This window comes from Sceloporus occidentalis, unplaced genomic scaffold, assembly GCF_023333645.1.
Source record: "Sceloporus occidentalis isolate IW3139 unplaced genomic scaffold, rSceOcc1.0.p SCAF_6, whole genome shotgun sequence".
NCBI classification, from domain to species: Eukaryota; Metazoa; Chordata; class Lepidosauria; order Squamata; family Phrynosomatidae; genus Sceloporus; species Sceloporus occidentalis.
The window spans coordinates 131,528,517-131,542,905 of NW_028316986.1; the positions used below are offsets into that span (position 1 = coordinate 131,528,517).

Consider the following 14,389-nt stretch of genomic DNA (forward strand, 5'->3'; position numbering starts at 1 on the left):
AGAGGGGAAAAACACAGAGCAGAAGCACAGAGGCATCACTTTACTATTGAAAGGAGTTGCTTGGAACAACTCTGGAACAATATAGTTTCATCCTCAGTCTGTCCCAAGTTCAAAGGTGATATTGGCTGAGTGACTGCTCGGCCAGTAGTGCAGGCAAAACCATTGCAGCATAAAAACAGATAAACAATTCTGGTTAGCTGACACCAAAGTGCAAGTCCTTGAAGGAAAAGCGAAGAGTTGGAGATGAGATTACTACTACCAGCTTATTCAACAAGAGAAGATGTAAGCATTTTCTCTAATTGTTCATTTAGCCCACACTGGACTCTTAACTTCTTTTTATACAATTGTTCTGTTATGGCTAGCTCTATAGTGTTCAAGCTTCCAGCAAAATAAGTGAAGAGTTATCAGAAATTAATGCAAGTTCAAACTGCTTTCAGCAGGAAAGATTGTTTGACAGAAGATACTTTTATCATGTTTCATAGAGCTGCCTGGCCAGGAGTGAGATCTACATTTCAAACAGACAGACACACAGACACACAAATCTTTTCATCATCTTTAGTAAGGAATAAAGGGCAAAGTAGCTGAAATATTTTCAATTCCCAAGATATATGGTTTTTGTTCCTTTGTTTTCTTGCTTTCTTGAGTTACAGCATGGTAAAGGAAAAAGAGATGGATAGGGAGTCCCGCTGACCACTGAATATCAGTACATTCCAGATCTTCTAATTATAATGTTTACAATATATGTATTTGCCTGAAGCTTTTCCTTTGGACATACCTTTCTGAGGTTATTTGTGAAGTCAGAAGACAGACAGATGGAGTGACAGACTTCTGGTATTTAAATCTACCCTATGACAAGTCTTTTTTTTTTTTCCAAAGAGAGTTTTAGGTAATACAGAATAAGATATGATTTTGGCTTCAGTCCAGAGATCTTTAACCACAGGAGCAAATTACAACCCACAGCTGTTTCTGAGGATCTTCTCAACTGACCAACTGAGGGCTGGCTTTGGCACTAAACACCTCAAGAAGCAAATTAGATTTGTAAGGAAAAGAACAGCAAAGTGTTAGTTATTTGTACAGTAACTATTGTACTTTTACTGCTGGGGCAGAGAGAGGCCTCGAAACTATGCCATATGCAGAGCAGCTTAGGGAGCTGAATGTGTTTAGCCTGCAGAAGAGACAGTTAAAGGGTGGTGTGATAGCCTTGTTTAAATGTTTGAAGGGACATTATATTGAGGACGGAACAAGCTTGTTTTCTGCTGCTGTAGAGACTAGGAAATGGAGCAATGGATTCAAGCAACAGAAAAAGAGATTCCACCTAAATAATGTCTTTTTGGCAGTGGAACGCACTCCCTTGGAGTGTGGTGGAGTCTCCTCCTTTGGAGGTTTTTAAACAGAGGCTGGATGGCCATCAGCCTGGAGTGCTTTGATTGTGTCTTCCTGCATGGCAGAAGGGGGCTAGAATGGGATGCCTTGTGATCTCTTCCAACTCTATGATGATGTGAGGTATTTGTGAGATTTCCTGCCTTTTAACTAGCCTAGGGTGTTTACTATTTGGGGCCAACCCCACTAACAAGTTGATTAGACATATCAGCTCTAATAATTTACATGGGATGAACATACATGACAGGGAAATGGGGGAGAGCAAGAGTGTAAGATGTTACATAGAAGCTGTAAGCTACACTTTAACATGCCAGACAAATCAATCACAATGTATATGGGCTAAAGTTGGCAGTCCTGGTCACTTCCAAATTCAGTTTTATTTCTTTTAGTGTTCTCTGACCTTTCCTCCATGAAAGGTGGCAATCTAGTCTTGCACTAAAGATCACACTGTTATTTATAACCCTGTTCAACATTAAAGCATCCCTGCAGTCTCTCTCTGTGCATGTGTATTGTCCTGCTTACCTCTACAGCAAGGGAATATGCCAAGGAGTAGTCCAGAGTCCAGTCCAAGGGTCATACAATACCAGTCAGTCAGTCACAGCAAAGGGCAGAGGCAGGAGCGTAGTCATAAGGCAAGTCCAGGGGTCAGATAGCTTGAATCCAAGAGCAAGGAATACAGGAACAAGGAAACTAGTTGTTGGCTGAAAAGAACTTCTGCAGCTGCAGCTCTTTTAAAAGGCTCTGCTTCTCTCAGCTGAAACATATTAGCTCTCCTTTTGGCTTCCAATCTGGAAGACCTCCTCAAGGACTCCTTGACCTGTCTTCTGTCCACATCTGCAACCTAGAGTCCATAAAGTCTGTTTCTCCCTCTGCAGCTTTCTGAGTCTGCTCTAGGACTGCTGATACAGGCAGACCCAGATCAGTCTCTTCCATGTCTTCAGAGTCTGAGTCCTCTGACTGTGCCCCTAACTGCTTTATCACATTAGGGGGCAAACAGGATTTAAACGAGAGTTAAATGAGAAAAACCAGGAAATGCCTGATGTTTATCACACAACATTTCCTGGTTTTCTCTAGTTTAACTCTTGTTTAAATCCCATTTGCCCCCTAGTGTGATAAAGCAGTAAGTCAGGCCCAGGGCAGTCCATGACATGTATGTGGGTGTGTTGGGGTCATTCTCTCCACTGTTGAGACAGTGAGGAGGGAGTGTAATCCACAAGCACTGGTTCCTCATTAACTATGGCCTCATACAGACAAATCAAAATAAATCTGCTTCAGGTCACTTTGGAGGTATGCTGTTTAAATGATGCATGCATTCTAAGAGCCTGGAAGCCACACCAAAGCCATGCTCCAGTCCTGAGGACTGCAGCGTGGCTTTGGCGCAGCTTCTGGATTCTTAGGACACATGCATCATTTAAACAGCATATCTCCAAAGTGACGCAAAGCAGCTTTATTTTGGCCTATCTATATGGGCCCTATATTTCAATAAAGTTCTAGAAATGCCAATTCTCAATATTTGCTGTCCTTTTGAATATAGAAAAAGAACACAACCCAGACCCTTTGGTGATTGGGATTGTAGACTCTAGCTGACATGATAGTAAGCCCAATAAGATCTACAGTAGGCTATTCACTGGGCTTTGGTCTCAGCCTCTTCACCCCATGAATTCCAAAATCCATGGGTGCACATATCCTATTATATAGAGTAGTGTAAATAAAATGATGTCCCTTATATAAAATGTCAAAATCAAGGATTAGTTTGGGATTTTAAAAAATATAGTCGACCCTCTGTTTTCACGGGGGATCTGTTCCAGACTCTCCCCCACTACAAAAATGGAGACTTGCACATATTCAAGCCCCATAGGCTTGAATGAGGTGCACCTCCCTCAAGCATGTGGGGTGTGCACCACAGAGGCGAGGCCCATTGACAATAATGGAAGTTGAGTAATCAAGAATGCAAATCCCAAATCTGCGAGAAAGGAGGGGCCACTGTATTCTCAAACTATGGATGGTTGAGTCCATGAATGCAGAATCTGTTGATACGGGGACGGGGGCAGGGATGGGGGCGGGGGCGGGGCTACTGTAGTTGTTTGGACGAGATTCAAAACATTCATGTCCTCTCTAGATTTTGCCCTATTACCTTATTCTTTTAGTTTTATGCACCTGCAGTATAGATTAACTTCATATTGTTACTATGCTGAAACCCAAATTAAGACTAATAAACTTTAAATGCAATGCATCTCAGTGTAACGGGGCTTCCAGCTTCCATCAGTCCCTCCTTTGCTTTTTTTGTACTGTATTGTTTCAAAATGGTTCCCATAAATTGTTATAAGCATTCATTAAAAGAAAGCCAACTGTGTGGGGTATGTCTGTATGTTTTATTTCCCACAAGTAATTATTGGGAAAGTTCATTTGAACAAGCAATTGGTATTTCTATAAAGTTAATTTAACAAGATGGATGTAATTATATTTAATTGATCATAATGAAGTTAATAACAACCTAATAATACCAATTAGTTGATACTAACCATTGTTTTACAGCCATTCAGAGATAACAGCTTAATGAGGCTATTATGCCATATTTTGACACAAATCACGTAAAAGATCTTTGCAAATCAGTGGCATCAAAAGAGGAGTTTAGCAATGAAAATTCAACTTTTTCATAACAAGTCTTCAGTACATCTTAGTCTTTTCTAGGTTCAAGATTTATTACTTAGAATAATTCACTTCTGAACCATTTCTATCACAGATTCAAATTTAACTTTGCATTGTCAGCACATGTTTCTGTGGTAATATTAAATCTTTTTTGTAAGGTTTGATTATATATTTGAAAAATAGGAGGCATATTGTTAAGCAGCGGAATGCCTGAATTTTATATGCAAGAACCCAGGTCAAATCCAAAACAATGTTCACCTACAAAAGATCTTAGAACTAACACTGAAAAATGATCTCCATTTTGGATCCTGGAGAGCCATTCATAAAGTCAAACTCGAAATCAAATGGAGGGTGATTTCCCTGCAATAAACCCCCTCACAGTTCCTCAGATGTAGATGCCTCAGCAATCAGATTTGCAGATTAAGACTGTGTATAACTGTCAATAATCAATGAGAAAATAAAGCATGCTAAATGAAAGATATGCATTTGAGGACAATCACATGCTATGATTGATAAATGGTCTAAATCTACTTGTCCTGACTAGAGCAGAGTCATTCAATCAACTGAATTTACCTCTTTGTTGACTCACCAGTCAACAATTGATAGCTGGGCTTAAGTCTGCAGAGTAAAGGATAGAAGGCCTCGGAATCTTGCCATTCCAGTTGACTCAGACAAAAGCAAACTGCTGCAACTTCTCCTAGCTTGTGTGCCCTTCCTCATTAATAGGTTTTACCCTCTTGACTGCACTCCAACGTTGCTTGGCCATATGTCCTGGTTTTCCTCTGTGAAGTGTTGGAAGGTATGTAGGAGGTTTCAATTCCTCAAGGATTCTTTCCATATCATTAGGCTGTACAAATTGAAAAGCATGTATTATAGCTGAACAAGCAGTGGTCAAAGTTGCATCTTCCACATATGTATCAACTGTGACATATTTGGGTGGCAAAAATGTAAAAAAAATATTCTCAAATGTTGGTCAAATCAATCACAATAAGCTATCAAGTTGTCCTCATTTCATTTTCTTATGGTCTAGAATGTAGTAAACCTCTGGATAACAAAAAGATCTGTAATGAATGATGCTATACATATATAATGGTTGTGAAGAACAATTTATTTACCATAGTCATCAACATGTGGTAGGTAGATTCAAATTTGTTCTAAGTTATGTTCAATCAGATTCACTTATTGAATGAACAAGACAAGAAAGAAATAGTTGAACTGGTTTCTAAAGCACTGATTTCTTTTTAATGGGGTACAAGTGGATTTTAAAAACTGAATTTCAAATGGATAAGTAACTCTATTCTGAGAGTGAGTAACATTTGGCATTCCTAGTAGTAAACAAAATTTCATTACATTGTATTTTGCCATCTAGTCCAGAGTTTGTTTTCGTCATAAATGACGTAACACAAAGACAGACGTTATCCAACACTTGAAATCGGTTGTGTTGGTGCAGCATTAGGACAGCAAGAAAGACGATCACATTTATGTCATTCAATAGAAGGACATTCCATGGAAGTCTCTTACAAAATTATTATTGTTAAGTTATCTTATATCCCTATAATATGTCAATTGTTTGTCTGACCTTTCCATCCATCCAACTCTTAATGGCTTTGGGTACTGCTTTCAGTTCTACATAGACAAAGATCATCATCTAGGTTGCAGCTAGTAAGTCAGTATTTAATCGTTGTATTTATGGAAGTATAAAAGATAAAACAACACAATTACTTTTGGATTGAGCTGGAACACAATTATTAGCAGCTTGCTACCAGAACACTTGATGATTGTGCATACATTTGAACATTTACAACTGTGCAAAGAAGAAAAGCAGGAAAAACAAGGGGAAAGTATTTTTGCTGTCAACTGACCTTTTAAAAACCCTGTGTGGTAGAAAACACATTTTGAAACCGTAATGGAATATTTATAAAATGTGTATGTGATCAGGCAATTGTTTCAGCAGCAAATATTAAACAATAATATCTTAAGGTGATTATTTTAATTTAGCCAGTCCCTGGAAGATTCAATCAAACATAATCAAAAAGTGGCCGGCTACACTTCTTACAAGCACAAGGTGAAAGCTGACCACCAGCATGCTGAATTTGTTAACAATTTATCCCATCAACATAAACTTCCAGGAAGCAATTCCAGAATATTACTAGCTTATAGGCAAATACATATATCACAAGTGTTAGGATGAAAACTCATACTGATGACTACATCTTTTATCAGCTAGATAAAAGATCAGCCTGCAGACAACGTTTGGATGTAAATCCCAATGTGTACAATCCACTCAACACCACCTAGCTTCTAATCCATAAAATAGGGAAGATTTCTTTTTTAAAAAAATTGCACCAGAAAAGAGGAAACAGATATTTTTACATGGATTGAACAACTCTGTTTAATCTAGTGTCTACTTTTAGGAAGGAGGAAAAGAACCTGAATGTTCTTGCCCAGTTGATGGACAGCCAATGAAGGAGACAGTTTGGTGCTCACCTGTCCAGTCAGTCTATCCCATGTAGATATTGTACCTGCGATCCTGATGATTAATGCCATCAACGCAGAGGTTGTCTGGATATGCTGCCTCATCAGAGGCAACATTGACTATTCTCCTTGTCATGATCTACCCCACCAATTTCTACCCCTCCTTGGTCTACCATAGGAAGGGGCCAACCATGCATGATTATCTTTCCTTCCTCAGTAAGACCTTTATATCAGCCTTGGGGCCCACAGTTACATTTTTAAATGTGTAACTTGCTGTTGGTAAATGAATGTGATCATCTTTCTTGCTGTCCTAATACTGCCCCATCACAACCAATTTCCAGTGGTGGATGACGTCTCTCTTTGCATGGCAACAGCTGACAATGGCCAGTGTGGGGGGAAACCTAATATAGGCCTGGTCCCAACCTTGATGTCACATCCTGTGACTTTTAGGCCCAGGATCTTGATTCAAATATAACCAATAGTGATAGAAAGGTTCACATAATGCCCCAAAAGATTACAAAGTCTGCTATTTTTTCACCCATATTATTCCACAATGTTTAGTTGTATAAGGGACAGCCCGGGAAAAAGGACAGAGGGAGAAGACCTTCAGATGAAGGAAGGTGGTGGAATCTGATGAATATTGTTTCAGTATCTTTAATTTTTTTTGTATTCAGAAGGCGTTTGGAAAGTAAATTAGCTAATATACATTTCCCCCCTTGAAATAATTGGGAGGTTTAAAACTTTGTAGAATTTTAGAAAAAAAATCCTACTTGAATTGGTATTATGTTATCTAAAGTTGACTGAATTCACCCATTATTTGTTTGCAACACCTTCAGTTACAATATGACAGGACCTTGGTTCCACTAAAGAATTTATTTCATTGTAATGTTGCTTACTACTTTTAGTTAGGTATCCTGATGTTAGCAGAGCATAAAGGGTTTTGAATCTTTTTTAATCATTTAACTGATCAAGTTTTAGTGGTTTGACCTTGCTCTTAAGCAGCCTTCTGCTTTCTTGCTGTGCAGAGAGAAAAGGATGAATCTGATGAAACACCAAACAGAGAGGCTGTTGCCTGATTTTCATAGGTCCTCACTGTGCTTCCTTTGATTAAGGGAGAACATTTCCTGTGAGCTGGCTCAAGGAACATGAATTAGAGTGGCATTATTAAGGGAAAGAAGAAAATAACATCATTTGTCTGATGCCAAATGTTTCCTGTGAACAATGTTTGTATGTTTGCCTCTTAGCAGTAGCTGAAGCATCAAATGCTGCTTTCTTCAGAGGCGTGCTTTGCAACAAATATTAACTTTTATGTTATGCAAAATGATGTACAGAATTTATTAACAAAATCCAACTTTTTGCTGTTGCTGCTGCTGTTGTTATAGGACAAGAAGAAGAAAGTGCAGCCTTTAGGCTGCATATGGTCCCTCAAGTCATTATTGTGCCCACCAAGGGTCTCCAGAAGGCATCACACACACACCCATTAGGAGAGGTGATAATTTTGATCCCAGAATGGACTGCAGTATCTCTCCAAGCCTCTGAGTGTGTGTGTGTGTGTGTGTGTGTGTGTGTGTGTGTGTGTGTGTTACACTGCAGTGCTGTATACATGTACATGGGAACCACTGAACTTCCCATTGAGTGTAGCCCTGCATCACTAGTGTAGCACAGTGACAAACAATCCAATACAAATCAGCGACATAGCTGTGTTACTCTGGAATATCAGTGTACAAAGGGATCTTGCTTACTGCTATCTTCATGCATCTGAGGAAGTAGACGAAGTCTATAAAAGCTTATGCTACAACTTCATCCACTCAAAGGTGCTATAAAACCCCTTTGCATGCTGACAGTCTAACACAAAGTTTATTTACTCATACCCATCTAGCTTAGCAGATCTTAATCTCTAGTAAAAAGATACTCAGCAATCCATGATTGGTTCAATTTAGGATTGCCATAAATCAGAAACAACACCAACAAAATGCATCTTAAAAGTGGTAAACAAAGAGTTCTTCTGTTCAAATCCTCTCCATTATTAGCTTACTTGGTAGCATAGGGTATGTCATTTAAATGTATTTTGCTTATTCCTTGTGAATGAATGTGTGTGTGTGTGTGTGTGTGCATATATTAGACAGACATCATCTTTCTTCTTTACCTCCTCTATGTGCCATAATGCTATCCAGACTTACAGGGCTGTTGTAAGCATTAATGAATAAATCTATCTTGAAAGAAAACTTTGAACAGTAGTATGGTATATATATTATTAGCATTAGTAATTAGCATTAATGCTTAGCATTAATAATAATAATTGAAAGAATTTTGAAATTATGTATTGTAACCTTTTGTATAATAGGAAAATGTATTAAGTAAAGGTAACTCAACAATTCATTTGGAAACATGTATAAAATATGAACATTATGTTTAAAGACAGAAAGACAGACAGATCCTTTACTAGTTTTCAGTCACACATACCACATCTTATGTTTCAGTTCCTATTATTCTTTTTTGATTTTTGTTTCACAAAAAGCAACACTCCAAAGAAATGCCAATTTACAGCCTTATCATCAAATTCCTTCAATTATGCTAATGGGCTCTGAGATAAGATGAGGTGTTTGATTCATTTTCATCCCTCCTTGATTTGGCAACACTCTAATTAGTTTATCAGAGAAGCATTTACAAAATGCATGATATGGTTATAAACCTTGTCCTCTTTCTAAATTTATGCAGGCAAGACCTGGTAATATGTGCAGCTGAAGTGACTGTACTGGGAGTAACTACAAAAAGAAGCATGCCCAACAACCTCTGTTCTTCTCTGCTTTGGCGAAAAACAGGGCCAATATTTATAGGTGGCCTGCCACATCGCTATGCAACAAAGCAGGTACTGTATTTTATTCCGTATTCCATTTTATGCTCACCCCATTTCCTGGGTTTCCTGCCTGAAATCACCTACAGATGGTTTGCTTTCAGAATTTCATCATGGTTGATCTTATCCATGCTTGTTTCTTATTATGGTTGAAACTGGAAGGGGGGTTCATTCAGACTATCTGAAGGACCATATATTCCATATGAGCCCATCTGAGTTCTAAGATATCTGAGGAAACCCATCTCTAATCCTCTCCAATGCACCTTTCCAGGGATGTTTAGTAGGAACAATGGACTGGGCTTTCTTGGTGGCCTCTTCCAGACTTTGAAACGTCCCTTTTAGCTAAGTTCGCTTGGCCTCCTCTCTGCACTCTTTTCAGTGATAAAATATATTTTGTTTAAAAAATACCAACAGCTTTTAATTGGTTGTGGCAGAGGGATTTCTTTGATGGGCTACCTTTTATCTTTATTATGTTTTAAATGTGTTTTAATTTTGTTATAAAAATAAAATGTTAATACATTTGTTTATTTTATTTTATTTTATTTTATACTTTACATTATTTTACCTGTATTTTGTTTTAATCTGCACTGTAAATTGCTTTGGATCCATTTTGGGAGAAATGTGGATGTAAAGAATAATAAAATTAACAGATAAAAATTCATGGGTGACCTATGGATAGAGTGGATAAATTGCTGAGCATGCTAGCCTGAACTAGTAAATCTAGAAAATAACACAGTTGTTGTCAGTGTTCATCCATTCAACTTTTCATGCAGCATCATGATCATATGTTTTTATAAGAGGCTGCATAGGTAACAACATTATTTTATGGCTTTGGCCACTCACCAGATTATGAATGTTTGTCATTATTTATGTAGAATTAGAGATGATGATTAGAGCTCAAATGACTCCCTGGGAATATGCCTAGTGCTGTAATGGAGCCTGGGCTCACAGGATCAAAGTCCCAAGACTTTTTGATAAGCTAGGACTGTGATGTCCTCTGCCACTCCCAAATCCCAACTGAGTTTAACTGTAATCCCCATAGATGCTGGAGGGGAAATGCATTTTGTGAGTCAATGTGTATTATTATAGGCTATCACCACTGCAATCCATAGTGTTTTGCAATTGCTTGCATTTGAATTCACAAGACCCTTTAACATTAGAGAAGTTCTGCCCCTTGTAGAAATGAAAGCTGCTAGAAATTGTTTTAGATCATTGCAGGTGCCTACATTTTTGAACTTTCTGTAGGGGTGTTGCTTTAGAGAATGTCCTCATGAGAGCCTACACTTTATAATACAACAACTATAACAGTTCTTACCTGCCTCTCCCCAAGGCTTGAGGAGTAGAGCATAGATGAAAACACATAAAAACATTTGAAAACATTAAGTTAAAATGCATAAACATAGGATACATTAAAATCATCCAAAATAAATTTTAAAATATTTGTTGTTATTGTTGTTCTTAACAGCTATCAATCCTGACTCATGGCAGCCCTGTCGATGAGCCATCTCCAAGCATCCCTATCCCACACTGCTCTACTTAGGTCCTATAGATTCATGGCCTTCCTGATTGAGTCCATTCATTTGGCATGCAGTCTTCCTCTCTTTCTACTACCTTTATCTTTCCCATCATTATTGTCTTTTCTAATGAGTCATGCCTTCTCATGGTGTGCCCAAAGTATGAGAGCATCAATTTGATCATTTTGGCCTCCAAAGGAGACTTCAGGCTTGATCTGTTCAAGGACCCATTTGTTTGTCATTTTGCTGTCCATGCAAATCAGATTGGTTGTGATCCCAGGATTTTTCAACATGCTAAACAAGAAATGGACAAACATCTGCAATATGTATATGTAAAGATAATCTCTCAGTTAAGGGCCTCCTAAAATCCCCATTTTCCCTAAAAAGATGAAACATTAATTTTTATAGTTTTTTGTGAATTTAGGTTGAAACAAACAGTAAGCTGCATTTTACACAAATAAATATGGCTACTAGGGAAGAATGATGAGTAAATATTCCATATTTTGAGGTGAAAATGTCATAGAATAAGAATATGGTACAGCTGAAGTGCTTGCAAAACTGGTAACAACAAAGAGTTCTGGAAGTGGTGAAAAGTGATGCTGCATGCAACACATCCTTTGTTCCAGACTTTTAGCCCAAGCCTTGCTCAGTAATGTATATGTCTGGAGTCATTTTTTTATATCACATATATTTGGTCTTATCATTGGTGCCATCATGTTTCCGCATGAGAAATAGTGGCATGGTCAAATCCTAGTGTGGATGTGGATGTAGCACAATGGCCATGGCATGCCAGAACCAGCCCACAGTCCACCCTGTCAGACATATTTGTAGATGCCACTTGCTGAATATGTTGATGCTCCAGGGATCCACTTTCTCATTATGTTGATGCTCCAGGGATCCACTTTCTCAATATGTTCCTGCTTTAGGGATTGTGTAACATGTATCCAAACACTGAGTGTAATGTTCTGAATAAAAGCAATGAAAACATTAAATAAGAGTTTCAGAAAAGACTGGATTCAAAGCATTAATCTGGGCATGGGGGATTGACATTGTGTACTGCAGTATCTTAGGTCTCTGTCAGCTCCTACCCTTGAGGTTTGCATGAGGGAACAACGTTGGCAGCGTTCTGTATGTACATTGGCCCTTGTTGCAATGTGGAAAGCTGCAACTCCGTGAATTTCATTATTATAGTAACTCCATGAATTTCATAGGGTTTTCTTGGGCAAAGAGTTGTCAGAGGAGGTTTGCCAGTTCCTTCCTCTGTGTACTGAACTGAAAATCTGAACTTAATCCACACCACAGAACACTCCAAATTTATTGTATGCATCCAAGTCTTGTCGTACACTGATGAGTGATGTCCTGCTGGAAAACCAAACAAAACCAAAGTGAGTGCCCCTTTTTCCATTGGAGTTTATGAGAGGTAGCCAAAGCAAATGCTTTGTTTATTGGAACCCAAAATAAGTGAGCTGTCAAAGTCACAACAATTTAAACCAAATTTAAAGAATCATTGTAGTACAGATGGGCAACATATTCAGAGCTTGCTTAATCACATTAAGTTAAACACACAATGTTTGCCTGCTGATCTGCCTGTCTTGTGCAATAAGAAGGAAACTGGGGCCATTTCTTCTCCTTGAGACCTTACTCTATTTTAGCTGCTTTTAAGACTTGTGAAATGAATGTAATACACACACACACATAAAGTACTCCTCTAAAAGCTTGCTGTCATACATTGTGAATAGTTTGCTCTTACAGTGGATTAAAAAATATGAAAATTCAAAGCAGAGGTATGGATTATTTTGATACCCCAACCAAAAAAAAACCAAACAAACAAGTCTTTAAACATGTTTATATGTGTGCATGCAAAGCCATTGACTATGTCCTTTCTGTTCTTTCTCAGCACTATTTGATTCCCTCATTCTAGCCTCTTATAGCACTTTGTTTTCTCCCTTCCTCGGTTATTTCTTCCAAGAGAGAAATTGGACCACATACATTTTATTAATTATACAAAAAGTGATTCAATAGTGTTCAGCTGATCATACCCATTCAGTAACATTTGGCTCATAACATCTTCTCCCTGTTCTTTTTAGTCCAGAATAGATATTCTCCAACCTTTGACCTTCAAGCAATTTTGACTTCAGCTTCCAGAAGCTTCACCCATCATAGCCACTGATCAGGGATTCCTGAAGCTGACTTTAAAATAAAATAATTATAATGAAAAGACCAGAGAAGACAAGAAGTAATTGATGAGGCAAAAACTGAAAACTACTGGTCTACTATTAGAGATAATATATAAGGTCTGAATAGAAAGCAGAGGTTGGTAGATTAGTTTTTAGCATGAATATAATGACAAGCGGAAGCCATCCATAACTGAACTATTATACAATAATGCTCTGAATTTTACAGCATCATCCTAACACCACTCAGTTATGGCTGGCTTCACCTCATCATTAGATCTATTCTTATAAAATGTAACTTTTCAAACCCTGGCAGAAATTTCAAAAATGCTTGGTTGATTTCCTAGCAGCCATCTGCTTCATGATTTCCTCATTTCTATCAAGACATTACCTGAATATGCCTTATGAAACATGTTATTAATTTACTGTTAAAAATTCTTCATGTCTGGGTCCAGCCTGCCATTAACCTTACTGGGGCAGTCACATCCCAGATGGGGCCGTAGGACAGCAAATTTGCTACTCCTCACCCTAAACTGGCAGGACCTTTGTCACTCCAGAGATCTACTGCTAAGCTGTGCAGCTTTCCATGACCCAAAATTACTTTCCCTCAACAATGGCACCACTGCCTCACCCCATACAACCCCATCCACCCCAATATCCAGTGTTTTCCATCCCCACTAATATCCCCATAAGCCAGCTGCCCAATCTCTCATGCAGAAAGGAGGAGGAGAAAGGAGGACACAATGGCAAGGACAATGACAGTAAAAGCAATGGATATGGAGGGATCATAGCCTGTGGTGGTGAGGGTGGAGTTGACGACAGCCAAAGTACCCACGTTTTCTGAGATGGAATAGTTATCAGTACCTAACTCTGAACAAAGATTGAAGGTACACTCTGACTGAAAGACTGACCATACAAAGGGCACATTAAAATTCAAGACTCATAGGAAGGAGCCTTGAAACTGCCTATCCGTAGTTAATTCCTTGAAATACCATATGAGAAGTCACGCAGGTCCCTGGTCGTAATCTTTCACACTACGCTGAAGTATATTCATTCTCAATTTAGAATATAATAATCATTTCTAAATTTTCATCTACACATAAAAATCAGCACATTTCAAATACATCAGAGACCTCTTTTGCCCTCTTTTTTGGTGATAACATTTCCTCTTTAGGTCGATACCTAAGTGGCCTTTCTAACAAACATCATAATTACAACTGGTATTATATATTTCTCATTTCATCTTATTTCCGCACTTTGCACCAGAAATGAGTACTATAGCACCTGAGTGTTCCTTTTCTCCTGAAAGCTTTATGCATTTAATTTTATTACAAGGTGTAATT

General features: G+C 38.2%; 1 protein-coding gene across 1 annotated transcript in view; it reads left to right on the forward strand.

Annotated features, from left to right (window-relative positions):
• EYS (EGF-like photoreceptor maintenance factor) overlaps positions 1-14,389 on the forward strand; it is a 670,725-nt gene that overhangs the window by 375,389 nt on the left and 280,947 nt on the right. The window contains exon 16 of the mRNA XM_089530993.1: positions 9,223-9,373. Coding sequence (XP_089387119.1) covers positions 9,223-9,373 — 151 coding nt within the window. The remainder of the gene's footprint in view (positions 1-9,222; positions 9,374-14,389) is intronic.